This window comes from Eubalaena glacialis, chromosome 12, assembly GCF_028564815.1.
Source record: "Eubalaena glacialis isolate mEubGla1 chromosome 12, mEubGla1.1.hap2.+ XY, whole genome shotgun sequence".
Taxonomy (NCBI): Eukaryota; Metazoa; Chordata; class Mammalia; order Artiodactyla; family Balaenidae; genus Eubalaena; species Eubalaena glacialis.
The window spans coordinates 88,536,548-88,557,066 of NC_083727.1; the positions used below are offsets into that span (position 1 = coordinate 88,536,548).

Below are 20,519 nucleotides of genomic sequence, written 5' to 3' on the forward strand. Positions count from 1 at the left end.
TAGCAAAGATAGAGCGAGCAAAGGAGGATGAGCCAGCAAAACAGATCAAGAAGTAGCCTCCAAGAGAGAGGAGCACCTGTGAGCGCAGTGCCGAGACCTTCCCCTGGTCAAATCCAATTGTTTAAAACATCTTCTAATGCTTTTTCAAGTTTCTACAACATTTGGGCACAATATCAATAACCAGTAAGAAACTCTCCCTACATCAGCACAGTGATCCACTGACATAGGAACAGCAAAAGTATTTAGTCAGGAGAGTCAATTCAATTCAGAAATCCTTGTGTGACACCGATTTCAATGCACTCTGTGGGGGTAATGTGGAGGGGGATAAAAGCATAAGAAAGACTGCAGAAGAATAAATCCCATGGGAAAACGAGTATTATAGAAGACTATACAGAGACATAGATCCTTCTAAATAATATGACGATTAATTCCCCTGGGGGTCAGAAGGTAAGGGGCGCTAAGGATGACTCCTTGGAGAGATGAAGTTTTGACAGAAGCCTTGAAACAAATATAAGACTTCAGCAGGTTTTGAGGATGAAAGACATTTTAAATTTAGAAACTAGCTTGTGTAAGACCTAAAGTATAATGTTAAGGAAAATAATTCTGGCATGAGAGGAAAAGCCTTTCTTCTGGGCATCTTCAGACAGCTATTACTTGATATTCTTTCAGAGAAAGTGAACATCTTGGGGGAATGTACAGGACAATCGCAAAGTAGGTGAATCCAGAATAGGAATGGATGAAAATAATCAATGTTGAACGATGACTAAAACAAAAGAAACAACACAAACTACAAATAGATACTAGATCATATATAAAATGAAGTCCTTTTTTATATTACAAGTTAAATTACTCATTTATTGTTTTAAATTACATTCCATTTCTGTAAAAACTCAGTTGTGCATATTTATTATAGGAAAAAATGATTTCAAAGGGCCGTGCATCATAATAGCTCCAGAGAGATCATTTAAATACTCACATAATGTTTATTAATTTACATCACGAGTATTTCTAATTATTCAGAACAGTATTTGTCTAAAATGCATTATGCACATGAATAAGATAGACTTTATATTTGGACCTTTATTTTTAACCACAATGAGTGTTTGTAGTGAGAGTAATAACTTTTAGGAGATAATTTCACACTATTCTTGAAACTGATATCAAAGACATAAAGTGTGGGAACATTTTTGTGACTAGCTTTGAGTTATTTACTTAATTGAGATTAAAGAAATAAATCAAAATTGTGCTCCATTGTTCATTGAAATATTTTATGCTCTACTTGTTACAAGAGTTCCAACTGACTTGATAGCAATTATTTTTAAGCTGAAAAATAAAAGATCATGTGAAGACTGTTTCTCATTATGAACGCATACACTCATGTGTAGTCTTTGGGTCTCCAGCACAATATACTCAGTTACTATAGAAACCATTTCTAGGGCAACAGGAGAAAGAAGTATGGGTGTTTCTGCTGCCAGCTGCGTGCCTTAAAGAAATGAATAGTAAACAAATAGTAGCTATTTGTATAAATAAATCAAGTTATTTTGTAATGTCATGTCTTATCTAATTAAAAGTACCAAGAATGAATAACTGACCATACAAGCAGATATATTGGAAAAATGACCATTTGATTTTCATTTGTCATATCTCCAAAATCTGAATACATTTGAAAACTTCTATTAGAAACAGGTTAAATATAACTATTGTACATCATAAGAAAGAGCTCATACCTGTTTCTAATCAGAGAAAATCTTTCTTGGTTCTTTATTTTGTCACATGAAGAAGCTGAGGGTAGTGATCTGCACATAATCTTAGAGTAACTTAAGGGGCACTGAGTTTAAATTCAGGTTCCCAAACCCAAATCCAATCTCCTCCACCACTAAGTTTACCTCCAAAATATGTTTTTAGGAACAATAAAATACATCAAATTTATGCTGAATACCTACCTCTGTGCTCAATACTCAGGGCACAAAAAAAGTGAGGCTTTTAAACAATGTATTTTCTAGTGTGTGCCGATGGCAAATGGACAACTATACACTTAATTACCATCAAACAATTGTCATAGAAGAGGGGTCATCATAGTGACATCGTACCAAGGCTCTCACCATCGCAAAGCTTGTCCCAGGTCCCCACAGAACCTTGAGGGACTGCTGTGAGGACAAAGTGAGAAGTTAAATGCATCGTGTTTAGCTCACTCCTACCACATAGGAAATCCTTAATATATTTAGCTATTAGTTTTGCAAGAAAGTGGTTAAAAGTGATATAAAGAACATGTAACCACCACCATCTAATCACAGGTACAATTTGACCTATTCTGGGAACTGCTACCCTGAGTTAGAGTCACAAACACTACTTGGTCTCTCTCACTCCTTTTTTTTTTTTTTTTTTCATTTCTAATCCTTTGTTCATTCATAAATTTTTGTGTCCTGATCTCAGTCTGAACACTGAGAACCCACATCTGTTTGTATTCATTCACCCAGACCAGATCCAGCAAAGAGGTCTCCTAACCACGGTTCACCAGCTGGGGGTCTACTTGTTATGGGGTCTTGTAGTTTCCATTTACCCCCTCGCCCCACCATATCACAGTTTTCTGGATTCTCCTGTGTTGTCAGCAGAATACTAAGATGACCCTTTCCATGACCCTCATCCTTGATCAATGTCCCTTTGAATGTGGGTGGATCTTGTGAGTATGGGAAGCTATCACTCTGGTGATTATGTTCTGCTATAAGCAAAGGAAGATTACACAGTGGGCCTAATCTAATCACAGGAGCCCCTTAAGCAAACCATTTTCTCCCACAAGTTGCAGAAGAGGAAGTCAAGGAATTCAAGGGGTGAGAGAGGTTAGACACCAGGAATGCTCTCTGTTACTGAGACAGAGGGAGTTGGGGGCACAGCCTCGAGAATGGCTTCTGGGAACTGAGAGCTGTACCCAGCTGATGGCCAGTGAGAAAAAGGCACCTCCGTCCTACAACAGCAAGGAAAATAATTCCTTCTATAAGTAGTGAGTTGGAGGAGGACCCTAAGCCCAGATGGGACAATAGCCAGAGTAGAGATTCCATTGGCACATTCCTGGACTTCTGACCTATAGTAGCTGTAAAATAATACGTAGCATTAAGATTGTGGTGATTTGTTACCCAGCAATAAAAAAAAAGACATGATGTTTTCTGCATAAGCCCTTTGTTCTAGCATCTGTATCTGCCGACTCTGAACCCAGTCTCCCAGCTGAGATCTCTTTCATCTACACCAATCTCCCCTGGCCCGTTGTGCTTCAGCCAGCCACCTAAGCAGGCTTTAGAATTTGATGTTGACATGTAGCAGGGTTGATTTTTTTTTTTTTTAAATGAATAAAATTACAAAAAATGGAATTCTCTATTCATGAAAAAAGAATAAGATAAAATAAGATAAAAAAGATGAGAAGTGATATTTCCAGCATTTTTACAGGCAGTTACATTATCTGGTCCTGGTCCTAACTTGGTCTCCAAATCACACTGTCAGGATCAATAAAGTTAATGGTAATGTATTTTTTAAAATTCTAAAATTTGAACTGAATTTGCCGATTTCCATGTAGTAGCCTCAAATTAACCATGACCAGGTCTAAAGAAGGTACAATACTTGTGAAATTAGTAAGACCTGAGTATAATTCTTTCAAATGTTTTCTAGTTTTCCCATATTTTTAGAATTAGATTTTTATTTTTCCAGAACAAATATATGTGGAGTAACAATATTTGAAACACATAAAAATTATCTTTAAAAGTATAACAATATTTGAATAGTTAGCAAATATAGTAGTTGGCAGAAGTACTAAAAATTTGGTGTAACCTGACATTTCTGAAGATAGAGTGGGTAGACCAGGATACTTATCTCTTTTACAAGAACCTATTTTTTTTCTTCAATTTCCTTACTTAAATTTGTTTCATATTAAGGGAAGCAGATAAAAATGCTAAGGCACTTAAATCAATTTCAAATGCAAAATTTAAAAAAAAATCAACATCAAAATGTCTTTGAGGGGCTTCCCTGGTGGCACAGTGGTTGAGAGTTTGCCTGCCAATGCAGGGGACACGGGTTCGAGCCCTGGTCTGGGAAGATCCCACGTGCCGCAGAGCAACTAGGCCCGTGAGCCAAAACTACTGAGCCTGCGCGTCTGGAGCCTGTGCTCCGCAACAAGAGAGGCCGTGACAGCGAGAGACCCGTGCACCGCGATGATGAGTGGCCCCCGCTCGCTGCAACTAGAGAAAGCCCTCGCACAAAAACGAAGACCCAACACAGCCAAAAGTAAATAAATACATAAATTTCAAATGAGACCTGCCAGTCTAGGACATCTGTAAGTGCTAAGCTATACATTCCAAGAAATAGCTGAAAGTTAGCTTTGAAAGGTAATAGATCATTTCTTGCAAACAAAATATTTTGAAACATCATTAAGTCATGGATATTATCTTGGTTATGTGCTATTAGCAGTTAAGTAATTTTCTGAAAAAAATTGATAGCACAAAGTGGAAAGCTTCAAATAGAAATTAAATATATAAAGGGATAAAGGATAAAGAATTCCAATGATCCTTCATGAGAAAAATTCAGATAAAAGAGATTATTCTTTCAAATAAAAGAATAATCTTCCAACACAATTTTAAGAAGCAATAAATGTGTTTTTGTTAACAAATTTATTAAAAGCAAATTATTTTTATTGGATGTATATAACACATTGAGTTGTTTACTCTCACCCATGTCTCTTGTCATGTATAACATGAAAAAAACAAACAAAACAAAACAAACCCTATTCCTAAAAAACTTGTCCTATGTTTGGAAATTAGCTCTGTCCCAGAGATTTTACATTTATTAAAGTGGAATCTTACATATTTTATCTTTAATATTAGTGGTTCTGTTCAAAATTTGGGCACACAAATATTTATAGTTTACAAGCTGGAGTCCTTATATGGCCTATATGATAAAATTAAACTAATATGAGTTTAATTTCTTGCTTGTGATTCAATCAATTAGTACTACATCTCTCAATAAAATTTCTTTTTGAAATGAGCTAAACAGAAAAAAAATGGGTGGACACTGATTTCTATCACCAGGAAATAAAGACAATTAGTGCCAAATCAATAAAATACCAAAAAAGTATTTACATTTTTTATAGAGATTATAATTTCAAGCAAAATCCATATCTTTTATAATACTTAATTTATATATGTTTACAAATCTGTAACAAGTATTTTGGTGATGAATAGGACATGGAGATGATTTAGAAACAAATTGTCCTCTTGCTTCTGTTTTCTTGTAAAGTGAAGGGGTGAAACTAGCTGATTAATTGTCACTCCAAATGTGGTAATTGCTTCTTCATCTACTGGCTGGTACTTCTAATCATGCCTTTTCTAGTTTATGCTAGAAAATTATTTTTCCTAGACCCTTTACATTTGAAAAGTACTTTCGGATGTTTATAAAATGTATTATTTTTGTGAGGATTTTATCTTTGAGCCAGAACCTTCCTATTATTTACTTAACCATTTGTAATGTCTACCACTGTCTCTGTCTTGAAATACAGTTGACTCAGAAAGAAACATTCCAATGTCCATATAGATGGGTTCAGTTTGTCCACTTGTCCACTGTGTGGATGGATGCCGAGCCCCCTTGCTATGACCACATCACTGTAGCGGGGTCAAGAGCATAGTAACCTCAGGAAGCAGCATACTACCTTTACCACGCCAACTGTGGACAGGTTTTCTTCACCATGTATGTTTTTCTCCTAATTTAAAAAATGTTTTAATGGAGGATTTGTTTTGCACTTTTTTGATTTTATGTTAAGAGCAATGATAGATGCAATGTATATAGACTGACTACCTCTAAAAACTGAGTTAAGCACAGCACATGCCTTGTCTAGTTTAATCCTCACAAGAGCTGTTTGCAGTGGCCATGGTTATTATTCCCATTTTAAAGAGAGAAAGGCTAAGTATTCCCAAGATCACACCATTACTAAGTAGATTTGGAACTATATAGCTTGGTTCTAGAGCCCCAATTCTAAACCCCCGTGCTGTGGTAAGGACACTTTAGAAAAATATGCTAATTTTTATGGGGTATCAATAAAAAAAGTATAAGTCCTTTACACGCATGTTTCGGTTTCCACCTATGTCTGTGGAATTCAACTGATATTATTTATCTCTTGTGCTTTTAAAAATTAAATAAATATAAAATAGGGGGCAATTCCTGTGGGGTTAATAAAAATAAATACACTTTTTCCAGCTAGTTTGTGAAAAATGTTACTTTAATTACAGGCCCTATTTGGTTTTGAAAAAAAAAAAGACGACTTTTTTCAAGTAGAAACAGTGATACTTACCTACCTTCAGGTACAAATATTAAATGGTCTAAAAGTACAAAATTGCACTGTTTATTAATTTCCACTATCAAAATGATAAAACACAACTTTAATTTATTTCCTTCCATTATAGAGAGCCCATCAGATGCTGTAAAGAGTGACAGAGGCAATGGTATCATAGGAAGAGACAGAAAAAACACTAGAGGAAATAAAAATTATCCAAAATCTAAGCAAAATGGTAAGTTACTTAGAGAAGCTTCACCCAAAATAAGAGCATTTATGAAAATCAAATAGAAAAATACAGTTCATGGTTATAATCTTAGATCAAAAGAGTTGTGCTTATCATCTGAATTTTCCAAATTCTATCCAGAATTTTTTTCAATTTTCAAATATGGATGGAATATTCATGTCTTTTTTCTTAAGCATTAAAAATCACTGTTTAGAAAGTAAAATAGGGAAGTTTTGGAAGAAAGGGAAAGAAAATATGTTAGGAATATAGGAATTAATGTTATTTCTACACTTGGAGGATCCTGTAATTCAAAGCTGAGAGTAGGGGTTAGACATTGGCTGTCATCAGGGTGTGAAGGCAGGATGAGGAGTCAAGGTCTCAGGAAGGAGAGGACAGCCTCACACCGGATCTAGGGAGCCTCACTACTGACTCTTCTGGAACTGATGATACATGCTTCAAAGCATTAATAGGAACTAAAGAGACCTAGGGAAGGGTTAGAAATTCCTGGCTAAAGTATAACCAGGGGTTTACAACTACAAGAGTTGCAAGAGTGTGTCTCTGTCTAGAAATAAAATGTCAAAATAGAGTAAATTAGTCAACAGTAAGTGAGCAAATCAAAATAGAGTATATATCAATAAAATTCAGGGCAAACATCAAGCTTAGATTTCAAGTACTCAGAGCTTAAGGACCAGACAGGTATTAACTGTGTCTGGGGCAGTAGTCTAGAAACTAAAAGAGCATATAGAGTTGAATTACAAAAACAGAAGCTTAGGGAGAGGCTAGCATTCAGGTGGCACTGTGACAGCAGTTTACATATATTTACTCATATAATCCTAAAAACTAACTCCACAAAATTAGTGGTAGCCCCATTTAATAACAGAGACTAATCAGATAACTTTTCTAAAGTCAAAGAGTTAGAAAGTCAGAGAATGGGAATTTTAGGATTTGTCCATCCTCCAAGCTTCTGCCAGATTACCAGGCAATGAAATTATATAACTCAAGGTTTTTAAAAATCTTTTTGCTTTTAGCGTGTCCTTGTAGGAAGATGGTGAAACACACAGGGGAACACCACATGATGAGAGAAGACAGAAATTAGTGATGCAGCTGCAAGCCAAGGAACACCGAGGGCTGACAGCCCCACCAGAAGCTGGCGAGCAAGGAAGGACTCACCTCTGTAGGTTTCAGAGGGAGAGCCTGGCCCTACCAACACCTTGTTTTCAGACCTCTGGGGTCCAGGACTGTGAGACAACAAATTTCTGTTGTTTTAAGTCATCCAGTTTGTGTTCCTTTGTAGTGGCAGCCCTAGGAAAGTAATACCTTGTTCATCAAAATATATTTATAATTCTAGCATCAGTGTCACATTTACAAAATTTCAAAGTCAATATTATCAGATCTCGGTGTCTCAGGATCTGTCTTCTTCTCTTCCCATATTTTCGAATTCTGGCATGTGTTCTCTCAATAGTTTATACTACATCCTTGGGTCTGTCTACTCCATATGGACTTCTTGTTATATACAAACACACAGGCACACACCCAAGTCTATACACATACATACACATACACACATGATATATGTACTATTCTAGTTATATTACCACGTAGGGCACAGATAGCTTGGATTATTAAATATTGTTATTAGTAGAGAGTTCCTCCAGTCAACACAAAGTCACAAATAAATTTCCAAAATAAGCATAAATACAGAACACCAAACACATATTTCATGAAGAACATGACTTGGTAATTCATGACAGATGCAGGAGTGAGAGTCTTTCTGTGCCTCAGGGCCATGATCAGTAATGTCATTATAAACTTATCAGACTTTTGCATTGTAATAGAGCTATTGTAAGACACCATTTACAGCTGATAAAATGTCAGATAATCCTATTTGCAGCATGTCTGGAAAAATTGGTTTGCCTAGTTTTCCTTATTTGTCTTCAGAGGGTGGTTTAAGACACTCCTCTCTGCTTAAAAAACTGATTACCAAAATAAATAAAAATAATCCAATGTATCAGCAAATCCTATTGGCTTAATCTTCAAAATAGATCCAGAATCTGAGCATTTCTCAGACCTTCACTGCCGCCACCTGGACAGAGCCAAGGTCATTGCTCACCTGGACGAGGGCATCGGCTTCCTAACTGGTCCCCTGCCTTTGTCAGCCCCACTCCCACCCACTAATCAATACTCAGCAATACAGCCAGAGTGATCACTCAGAGCCTGTCACTGTCCTGCCCAAACCTCTGGTATAATTTTCTGTTTCACTCAGAGTACAAGACAAGCCCTTGTAATGACCTAAAGTTCCTGGAATCTGATTTTGTTTCCTCTCCCCTATTATATACCTGACTTCACCCTCTACAAGTCTTCCTCTTGCTTACTTGTTCCACCACATGGAGTTTCCCTTATGTTCGTAGACAATGTCAAGCAAACGGCATTGGCTACTTGCTCTTGGTGACATGTTTTTCTTCCCTGCCTCTACACAGTCCTTATCTCCTTCAAGTTGCTTCCTCAGCGAGATCAAACCTGACCATTGTCTCTCACCCATCAGTGCAGAATCTGTGACAGCCCCTACCAGTCTGTCCTGCTTTTTTTATCCATGCAGATTATCACATAATATATATATATATATACACATAATATGTATATTATGTGTATATACACATAATATGTATATTATGTGTATATACACATAATATGTATATTAGAACTGCACTATGTACACTTTATTATATATAACATGTTACAGAGAAATACAGCTTTGTTATACTCAGTGTTTACTATCTGTCTCTCCCCACTGGAACTTAAGCTCCAGGAGGGCAGGAGACATGTGTTCTGTTTAGCACTGTATCACTCACACCACAAACAGAGACCAGGACATCTTGCTAAGATGTGTGGTAAGTGAAACACGGTTATTCAGGAAGAACATCAGTTACGCTAATCTCTGTTACACTTAGATGAAAACACTGTCTAGGGATTTAAATAATGTCTTAATTACTGACATTAAATAGCATCTCAAAATACTGCTGATTGATGTTCATAAAAGTGACAGCTTGTCATACTGCACCACATGCTTCAAGTATAAATAGATTTGGGAGGCAACAGAAATATATTTTTTATTAATTTCCTATGTACAAGTGACTGACAGTAGTACATAGAATTGAGAAAAACTACGTCTGTGGAGAGGTAAGTAATTAGGTACGCTGTCAAAGGTGCTCTACACCAGGGGGTCCAGAAACCATCACCACATAAAGCCTACTGGCTGCATTATTTTTTTTTTTTTCTTTTGGGAAAGGTTTTGACAAAAGAACTAGGTACGCTGGCCCTACCCATGGGCAAAAGCCCATGAGCTGCAGGTCCTTATCCCAGTTTTGAACCTTGTTCCCCTGCTTCCTGGACTCCCCAGAGAAGGGATGCTATTCCCCAGGGGGCCCCGCTGAGATCTACCCAAGAATGGGAGCCAACGAAGACATGAAGAATAAGAAGAGCCACATTCCCTTCATTGAATGATATCTTATCCTTACAATTCATCATATCTGGGTCTCGCCAACTCCAATTCCAATGCCCATGAGATACTTACTAGCTCAGGGACCTGAGCCAGGACAGTCTCCACCTGGTTCTCATCTGTAAAGTTGGGAGGGGACAGGTCACTGTCAGTTACTAAACAGGGATTGAATAAATGGCAGCTACTATTATTAAAATTATCCTTGAAACCAGGAGTTTTATCTTCATCCCCATAATATCCAGAGATGTCCACGAGGATCTGTGCTGTTTCTTGGCCAAAGCACTTCCTCCCTGTGACAGGGTTCTGCAAGGCTTATCGTAACACTGGCCCAGATCACAGGACTGGATTATTTAGGTCCTCTGCTGGGAACATCAAGTGCCCATCCTCGCTCGTACTCTCACTGTAGAGCTGACATTCTGCCTCACACTCCCGCTGTGCTGAATCCTTGCCCAAGAGCAGGTAGCTGTTCCCTAAATGAATAGCACCTCCTGAACAGCTGGGATCACGCTCAGAAATAAACATGACCTCCCCATCTTTACCTGTCTCACCAGCTGCCTAAGGTCTCCTGGTGTCAAGTCGCTTGATAACCAAAGGCATCCTGACCTGATAAGTTCATAATTCCTTGAGATTACTGTATATGGAGCTATCCAGCTTCTTCCTTAGGGGACCAGACACTTCAGCCATGCTTAGGGTATTTTAGGGTATTTTTCCCAACCTCCAGCTTCTGCACATCCACAGCTTATATTGCTCTAGTCATAGTAGCCTTCACAGCTAAACCTCCCTTTTACTAAGTTGATGACAATCTTTGTGACCAGCTTTAAGATAGGTGTTTTACCAGAAACAGACTCACAGACATAGTGAACAGACTTGTAGGTGCCAAGAGGGGAGGGACAATAAAGGGGGGAAAAATAAAGGGAAAACATAAATTGTAAGTGTTTTTACAATCGTCTTCCGATAGGAAGAGATGTTTGCATCGACCCTGAGGATAGGTATTCTCACAAACTGGGCAATAGAGGGCACCCATGAGGAGGGACTATGGACCCTAAAGAGAAGAGCTGTGAAACTGTATGATGGGATTGAGGGGTTTTTTTCAAAAATAGGGTGGAGATGGGTGGTAGAGAAGTAGCTGTAATGCTTCAGATTTAAACCTTTTCTGATAGGAAATGAAGACTCACTGTCTTCAGAGGAATTTAAAAAATCACATAAGAAGAACAACTCTGAAAGTAATGTGGAAGAGAGACTGGGAGAGTGGAGACTAGAAATAAGCAGCCAATTTTAGAGAGAACTGCGGTAGCCCAAAAAAGATGATAACAGTTTAAACTGGAGTGATAGTAGTGAGCTGAGCTGAGAAGCTGCTGGAGAGAACTTTATAGATAGAATCCATAGTGTTTTTGATGAACTTAAGTTTACCCTGAAGTTTAGAAAAATAGATGGATATAAATTTCATGTCTGAGGTATGAATCAGGGGAGAAAAAGTATGGGTAGGGAGAGAGATGGAGGTTGCAGTTGGGGAGATAAAGATTTTATCTTAGGTTTCTGAGGCACTGACTGGTTAAAAATGTGATTCTGAAAGTGGGAGAGAGTTTATACCTCTGCATGTATTTGAAGCCATGAATGTATGTGTTTCACCTCCAAAGACAAATTTCGAATAAAAGAATGAGAATTGCGAGAAGAAGCGTGAAGAGTGTGTGAAAGGAAGGAGATGAGAGAGGGGAAACATTTAAGAACACACCCTGGAGGATTTGAACTGCAAAACTACATGAAACAGGCCTGGAGGAGGAGGGAAGAGAATTCCAGAACCGCAGCAGCACAGGCAGGGCCGGATACACCACTCAGGGAACCAAATGCAAGATGAAAATGTGGGGTCATTTGTTTAAAAAAAGCAGAAGGGGCTTCCCTGGTGGCGCAGTGGCAGAGAATCTGCCTGCTAATGCAGGGGACACGGGTTCGAGCCCTGGTCTGGGAAGATCCCACATGCCGCAGAGCAACTAGGCCCATGAGCCACAACTACTGAGCCTGCGCATCTGGAGCCTGTGCTCCGCAACAAGAGAGGCCACGATAGTGAGAGGCCTGCGCACTGCTATGAAGAGTGGCCCCCGCTTGCCGCAACTAGAGAAAGCCCTAGCACAGAAACGAAGACCCAACAGAGCAATCAATCAATCAATCAATAAATCTTTAAAATAAATAAATAAATAAATAAATAAATAAATAAATAAATAAAGCAGAAAAAAATGTTCCATTAAAGTTACTAAAATATAAAGCTTTTCCCTTTTTACCTGTAGTTTCTTTCCCATCTTTTCATAGTATTTTTTTACTTGCTGTTTAAGGTCATTCCAAGCAAATTTTAAATTTTCAATTATTAGCAAAACTTTCATCTTTATATTGTGCAATGCCAGTTTTAAATGCAAACATAAGAGAATTTAGTCCTTTCGTCACATGATCAAAATTACACACTTCATATTTCAGAGCTAGTATGTGCATTTTGTTCTTAGTAAGAGTTAACTCTGAACACTGAAACAAACTATCTCAACTGCTTTTATTACATGTCTTGGAAGATGCATATTCTAACACCACTTTGGAAGCTGACAGCTGTCATAGTACAATATTAGCCATGGAAAATACGTAAACAAATGAGTAAAGCTATATTCCAGCAAAACTCATTACAAAGACAGGTAGTAGGCCTGGCCAGGTTTGACCTGCAGGCCATACTTTGCTAATCCCTGGTCTATGCGATTAATTTTCCCAAGGTCACATGTTGCTGAGATGGATATTCAACAATAAAGATGAAAGCATTTTGAAACCAAAGAACGGTAACATGCATGAAAAAAAATTGTATTATTAAATTATTATATTCACTCTACTATATTTTGTATATGGTGTCAATAATACAATTCATTTTAGTGACCAGTGGGAATAAAATGCAAATAATGAATGCTTTTGAATACTGCAAACTAACACAACACAAAAAGCACAGGGTATTCATTTGTGGAAGATGCTGGAAGATGCACCGGAGAGAAAATGTCAGAATGTTACTTCTGAATTTATTACTGCCGTGTGCTGGGTTTCAGCAGATATAGTTTGATCTGCAGGAAAACCGTGGTGTTCATTACAGGGTCAGTTCTATATGGGATTTGTTTTATAAATTGCAAGTAAATTAGAACAAAAGTGACTATTCGATATTGCAACAAAAGCTTCTATCGCTTTGCAAGTGCTTCCTTGCCCACAGGGCTAAGGGGAGGTGAAGTACGATGTGTCACGTGTCAGCGTAACGTGTCTGTGTCCTCTGACACTTAGTAGTTTTCACCAAAGGAAAGCTCCTTCATCCAAATTTGCTGGCTTATGAAATGTAAACATAATAATGAGTCATTTGAAAACCCTAGGATAAAAACATGATTCAAAATTTGCCAAGAGATAGAAATGAGAAACAGGTATGATTGTTTTAAAAAGGGGTAATTCGTATCTGAGCAATTCTGGGCCAAACAGACAAACAAACCAAAAATTACAGCAGTGTCTGGTGCCTGTCACAAAGTAGTCAGTCAGTTAACATCTGAATATTGGATAAAATGATGTGCTTAATGCCATTCCATTTTTTTCCAATTTCATTAAAATGTAAAAATGCTGCAGACACGTTACTAATGATTTCAACATATATAGTAATTTAGTTTTTAAAAAGTGCATGGCATGTTTGAATATAAAGATGTATCCCCACGTTATTTCAGAGAAATATATTACAACTTTTTCAGTTGACTCTCTTGTCACTATAATAAGGTTAATTAGCAATGACTTTCTTTATTTTTTCTACATGAATATTTTCCTCAAGATTCTTGTAAAATTGATCATTTTGATCTAATATGAATAAAGTGATTAAATATACTTTCTGAAATTTTTTTCTCACTATATACAAATATTTGCAAAAACATATTTTACTATGAGTATAAAATATATAATCAGTGTAAAACTTTCAGAAAATAAAAACAATATTAAAAGCAACATTAATGTTTTGAAAGAATCCTATGTATGCATATGTGTGGTGTGCTTGCACTACACGTCTTAGCAAATATGTGGTTTTATCAGTTCCACTTAATAGTATGAGAGAAGCAGCTTTTCATGTCAGCATTTATTTAGTACAACCACCACTTTTGAACACAGTTGTTTCCAAATATTTATTATTTTAATAACATAATTTGGGTATATCAGTAATAATAATTTCCTAAAACAGAAATTGATATGTTAAAACTTAAAACATTTCTGATGGCAAGCAATCCTCTGAAAAGATGGTGCCCATTTACTTTCCCCCCAAACAGTAGAGAATCTTCACCAATTCAGAGTATTACAATTAAAAAACAAAAAACTGGCAAACAGATAAAATTTGTCTCATTTTAAATTTGCTATCTTCAATTGATTCTGATGATTTTGAAATATATTTTTATTGTCTGTTTATAGCAAACTGTTTTACTCTTCCAGTGGTCAGCTGTTTCACTTTGATTTGACAGAGTATTTTATAGCCATATGTCTATCTTATGAGGTAATATATTTTTGCATGTATCTGCATTATGTTTATGATCATTTTTGGCTTAAAAAAGTATTAATTTTAGTTATTCTACTATAAATATACTCACTATCAACATTTTACTTATAATTTTCTATTTTTGCTTTGAGATTAAAAATTTCCAGTTAGAGATCAAATAAATATTAACTTATATTTTATTTAGATTATTTAATGTTTTATTTTGTAATTTTATCTAGTTAGTACTCATAGGATTTAGTTTGGTATAAGATATAGGGGAAGAGTTTTCAAAATAACAGAATGCATCAACATAATTTAGTAAGTATTAAAATCTTTATCAATTAAAATCCCTCCTTTTTATGTAATTTTATATCTAATGTGTATATATATATCTGGACTTTCTGTTCTATTTTTTTATCTGCATCCCTGTGATAACATCATAATCATTTATTAAAGTTTATTTTAATACATTACAAACAAGTTCTCTTATTGCCATTCCTTTTCAACATTTCTCTTCCTACTCTCTTTCACTTTAAAATGACTTGATCAGGGTTTAACAATTATCCCATTTGAACTTGTTTGAAATTGCTGTATACTTTTCAAATGCAGTGTCTATGTAGTGTTAAGGGATCACACTTCTGAGCTCTCAAATAAAGATATGTCTCCATTTATCTACTTTTAAGGTATTCAACAAATTTCACAGCAGCAGTAGTTTGTGTTTTTGGTTAAATAATGCATTTTTCCATTAGGTTTTCTAAATACTATAAGAAGAAATATGTACATATAAGGCATTTTGACTAGTTTATGAATTTAATGGAACTACCTCTTCTGTTTCAACTTTAAGAATGGGATTAAGTATTGTTGTGAGCTATTTATATTGTTATGTTTGTTAATAATAACAGATATCTAAAAGATTTGGAGATAATGTAAATCCCTTAGAATAGAAAGAAGAAAAGAGAAAAAATAAAGACTCTCAGTAAACTATAAATTGAATGTCAATGTCTTTATATCTAATGATGTGGTAAATTGTATTATTAAATATCTTACTTTGACTCATTCTTTTATTCCTGGAGAAAATAACATTTGCCATTTTCTAGAATTTTACTAATATAGTACTGGATTTTTTTTTTTAACTTGAAACGTTACAACTATGAATGGAATAAATGGAACTCATGCAAACTTTTCTTTCTGTGCTATTTTTGTTACCCACTGCTACTAGAGAATATTTGGGTCAGGAAGTTCTGGTTGCTCTCTCTTACACTCTTCCCAAACAACTGGTAGAAAAGAAAATAAACATATTACTACAGAAAAATAATATGAACTGCTAAAAAATGTTCCTTTTTCTCTCTTAAATTTCATTTTCTTCATGAGTTAGACCAAACCACAAAGACTGGATTGTTTAGAGGATGGCGTACCACAACACCTACCATTCAGCTTAATAGAGCTGTGGCTGGACTGCAAAACAGCAATCATATGCGCCAAAAGTCCCACCAAACTCTAGGAGACACACTGGTAGAGGGTGTGCCATGACGCTCACTTTGCTGATCACAAGAGGGTGCTTGAGGTATCTTTTTTTTTTTTTTTTTCTCAGCAACCCAATGCAAGGTGAGGAATCCACCAGAGCAAGGGAGCACAGAATTACAGGCTCTCCACCTTTTATACTTCCTAGTATGGAAGCAGCATGAAGGGAGGAAATAGTAGTGCCCAATGGTTCACTTTAGAAACATACAAGGAAATTCTCCCTGCATCAGAGACACACTCCTTCCATACTTTGGTAGTGTATTAGAACGTACTGAAGATTTTAGCACTGCAGGCCATTCTACTATGGCCTACCCCACCTTTTCTTTACATGAAAATATTAGACCAGATGTGGTTTTAAAGATCTTTTCCAGATCCTGAATGGGTTTGACCAACAGGGACAGGAGACGGTGAGGTTGTGTGTACATCTCCTGGGCTTCTCCAGCTTGGATTGCCTTGGACTGCTGTGTCCTCCCCTACAGAGGAGCCACAGCTTCTGTAAACTGGCAGCTTTCCTCCATAGTTTCTGGGTCCTGGTAACTGTCCTTTCCTTTGCCCATTCAGGCCTAGGGGCAGTAATGACATTCTGCTGGCACTAGTCCCAGCAAACCATACTACGCCTCATTGTTTCCTTATACTCTACCCATATATTTGTAAATGGTCTTTTTATTAAACTCTCCCCAAGTACCCAGTTGGAGTTTGCTATCTTTTCCCTGATTTGACCCTGACCAATACAGTGGATGAAGATATTGGAAAAATGCCAGCATGTCTTGGAAATGATTGATTACTTTGTCTAAAAGGATTAGGGAGGCAAGAGAAACTAGAAGGAGGCTAAGAGAATTGGAGGAGGTCAAAACTATCAGAGAATGTTTGCAGTTGGAGTGAGGGATGAGCAAAATGCAATGTGACAAGATTTTGCTCATAAAGGGCAAAACTAGGATTCAATTTCCTAGAAATGGGGAATTTGTGTCCTGATTGTCTGGACAGTCAGGGGTGGCTGTGGGGTTACTGTAGGAGAGGAGGTGTAACTCAGCTACATTTACTAAGAACCTTCTCTGTGAGCAGCGATGTGTTAGGCATTGTCGATAAGTCATAAGTTAGACAACCAGCTATCATCTTGTAAAAGTACAAGGAGGATTCTACTTTTAAATTCGTCATTAAACTTACTATGTTATTTTTAGAAACTTTGTAAAGAAAATCATATCATATTGGACACACCAAATATAATGATTTGGTCTTTCATATTACTGAGTTGCCAGCCATAAGTCACACACCTAAAAACTTTAAAATATTGATATAATGTGCATTTCTTCTGAAGCACACACGTACACACATACACACACAAAACTAATAAATTCCTCACTGAAGAAAAATTAACTTCACTGTCACAATTACACTTGAAATGCCACAAGACAGAATTCTTTTAAAAATGAAAAAAATCCTCTTTCTGTTAAATACAATTTCTTAAACTTTTTTTTGCACGTTTCCTAACTTGATAGTAATTTACAAGGGTAAAAGAGATTAGTAATTTCTAAAATGCTTTAAGCTAAGAGCAGTTATCTAAGAAAAGTGGCCTTTCATTAATTATTTCAAGACTCTGAATTCAAATTCATATACAGGATATTATTTTCTGTCAGTTGCTATATGGTGTTTTTGTTAAATAAAAGATATTAATTTATGTTCTGTATTATGTATACAGTGAAAGCATCATGGCTTTGCATGAAAAAATGATAAACCACACCATGTAGGATGGGAAAATCCAATAGAGTTCCCTTGAGTTTTTTCATCTTTTCAGTTTAAAAAGTACCAGCTCTGAAGAAAATGTTAGAAAGTATATGTTATATTGTGTTCAATCTGACAAAGAAGCTATTTCAAGAAATGAGAATAATAAGAGTTATTCCAAAACTTTGAAAGATCCATTGTAACGACTTGAACTAGTGGTTTCTGACTGATTGCCTGTGGTATAGCCATCTCCAACATACTCCTGCATTGATCTGGGAGCCTTTGTGGCAGTGTGTAAAGAATAACCACTTGTGACAGGTACAACAGCAGGGGCATCTCCATTGAACTGGCTGCTGCCCTGATTACAAAGAGGCTGTTTAGAGCACCTGGTGACCACGACAGGCTCTTTCTTCTCTGTAGAAAAGAAACTCATTTCTAAAAGTTTACAGAACTAAAACTGAGAAACTCACCAGAAATCATCAGCTGAGGAGGTGCTGGAATGGGCTCCAGGGAAGACCAGATAAGAGACCTAGTGATGGAAAGCCTTTGACTTGCTTCAGGAGATTCCTGACCACGCCCACGAGGCTGCAGCTCCCATCTGGACCATTCTGAAGAAGTTCTGACCTCTTCTTTTAAATCAGGTGCTAAGGTCAGATAATCTGTATAATATGTCCAATCTGGAATAACTACAGACATGGGGACAGAGGTCTGTATTGGAAGTGATTGAGTTGCTGAAACTATAGAAAATGCTACAGGAGAGGTTACTTCTGAAAAATCAGATGTGGAGTCTACATGTGGTGGCAGGTTGTTTTTGAGGTCACTTGAATGTATAGTTTCTGGATGACTTTGAAAGTTTAATTCAAAATCTAGAGACCCATCCCTTGTATGAGGTTTGAACTGGGTATAAGACCCTTCATGCTCTCGCATGCCCAGTAACTTGTCTTCATTCAGCATCTCAGTGGGACCCAAAGTTATACCATAGAGTCCTATTTTCAATAGTTTAAAAATGTTTTCTGATACTGAAGGATCATCAGTAGTCAGTTTTGAAGTCAAATCCGAATTCATCAGGTCTGAAGGGACAGTTTGTGAAGGGATAATGGATGAACACATCTTATCCAAACATAAATTAACATCCAAATTACTTGATAGGGTAACATATTCTTCTATGGATGAGACTAAAATTCTTCTTTTTGTACTCTTTGTAGAAGGAAATAAAGATGACAGTTCTGTGATTGCCCCTGATGGCGTGATTTCAGCAGCCGAAGGAAGTGAATGTCCAGAAGTGATAGTTTGAGTTCCCATTCGTGCAAACCAGCTGGCTAATACTGCTGAATTCATCCAGAATGTCTCGTAAAAGTGGGACTGTTTGCTATGCAAAACTTGATCTGAAAATTCATGAAAGGATTTTATTTCAGTCATAGAACACGTTGCACATGTTTGGCTTAATTCACTTAAAGAATCAGCAGCCTGTGGTTTGATATTTGTGAGTCTCTGGTTGCTGGATGCTTCGGTAATAACCTGATCTTCACTGGGAATGGAAGCTTGTGTGGTGAATCGGTGCAGAGTTGATGAGTTTAAGACGGCTACTTGTTTGGATATGATTATCTTAGCAGGAGAAATGGGAGACATCGAGGAGCTCAGCAGTCTCCAGGACTCCCTTCTTGAAATTAACGAAAGAGCTGAATTTTCTTCAATATCCTCTTGAGAGACGACTGGAGGTGCACTCATGGAAGCAGTTGTGGGCGGGAATCCACGGGAGAGTAATGAGTGTCTGTTTAACTCAACATCAGTCTCTGGAACGCCACTAATTACTGAACTCATTGTGGTAGCAGACAAGACAACAGTCTGGAAGCTCTCAGATAATAAAGATTGTGTAGGAAAAATAAAATCTGTCATTAAGGAAGAGATGATAAACAGGGTGCTCTCTCCCCTATCAGGGAAAAAGAGTCCTGGTGCACCCGCTGGAGTTTGGATGGGCATACGTGATACAGATGTTTTGCCCCCGACGATTTGTGCTGGGTCATGAACACCAAAATTCAGAAACTGAGAAGAGGAAACATCTGCTGAAGAAGGAAGACTGTGTTTTGCTGAAATCTCTTTAGTGGAAATCAGTTCTTCGAGTAAATAGCTTTCAGAGGACGTGCCAATATTTAATGCTGCCAAACCAGTGGTTGGGAGAACGTCGTGCTGGAAAATGTCTGTCTGTTTTGGACCTTCAGAGAGGAAAAAGGGAAGAAAGAAAGAAAGAAAGAACGAGAGAGAGAGCGAGAAAGAAAAGGAAGAAGAAAAATGGATTAAGCCCTGGGCTGAATCTTCTGCAAATTACACTGCACCGTATACCCATTATATATATGCAGACAAATATGGCTCTGTAAATCATATTTCTAATAAAAGTGTATGAGAAAGTTTAGTGACTTCACAAGCTGCATAAATGCAGAGTTCTATTATTCATACTCCCTGGGGTGGCCAAATTCAGAATAAATGGTCTTCTTTAGAATAACCTTCATTCCAAATTAATGATGCCTTTGAAGTATGAAACATGAAAATTTACAATTCTTTGTCATTGAAAAATATAAAAGAATATTTGACCTAATGAGTTAGAAATATTAGAAATTTCATTTTACTTTCTGAATAGGCAATTTTTTTTCTATTAGATACCATTATATTTCAAATTAACTCCTTAAAAGAACAGAAATTATACAGAAAATATATAGAGCAGTATACTTTTATGCTTATAATATCC

At 36.8% G+C, this 20,519-nt stretch overlaps 1 protein-coding gene across 1 annotated transcript in view; it reads right to left on the bottom strand.

Annotated features, from left to right (window-relative positions):
* EYS (eyes shut homolog) overlaps positions 1-20,519 on the bottom strand; it is a 1,734,738-nt gene that overhangs the window by 818,888 nt on the left and 895,331 nt on the right. The window contains exon 24 of the mRNA XM_061207220.1: positions 18,247-19,989. Within this exon, the coding sequence (XP_061063203.1) occupies positions 18,247-19,989 (1,743 nt within the window). The remainder of the gene's footprint in view (positions 1-18,246; positions 19,990-20,519) is intronic.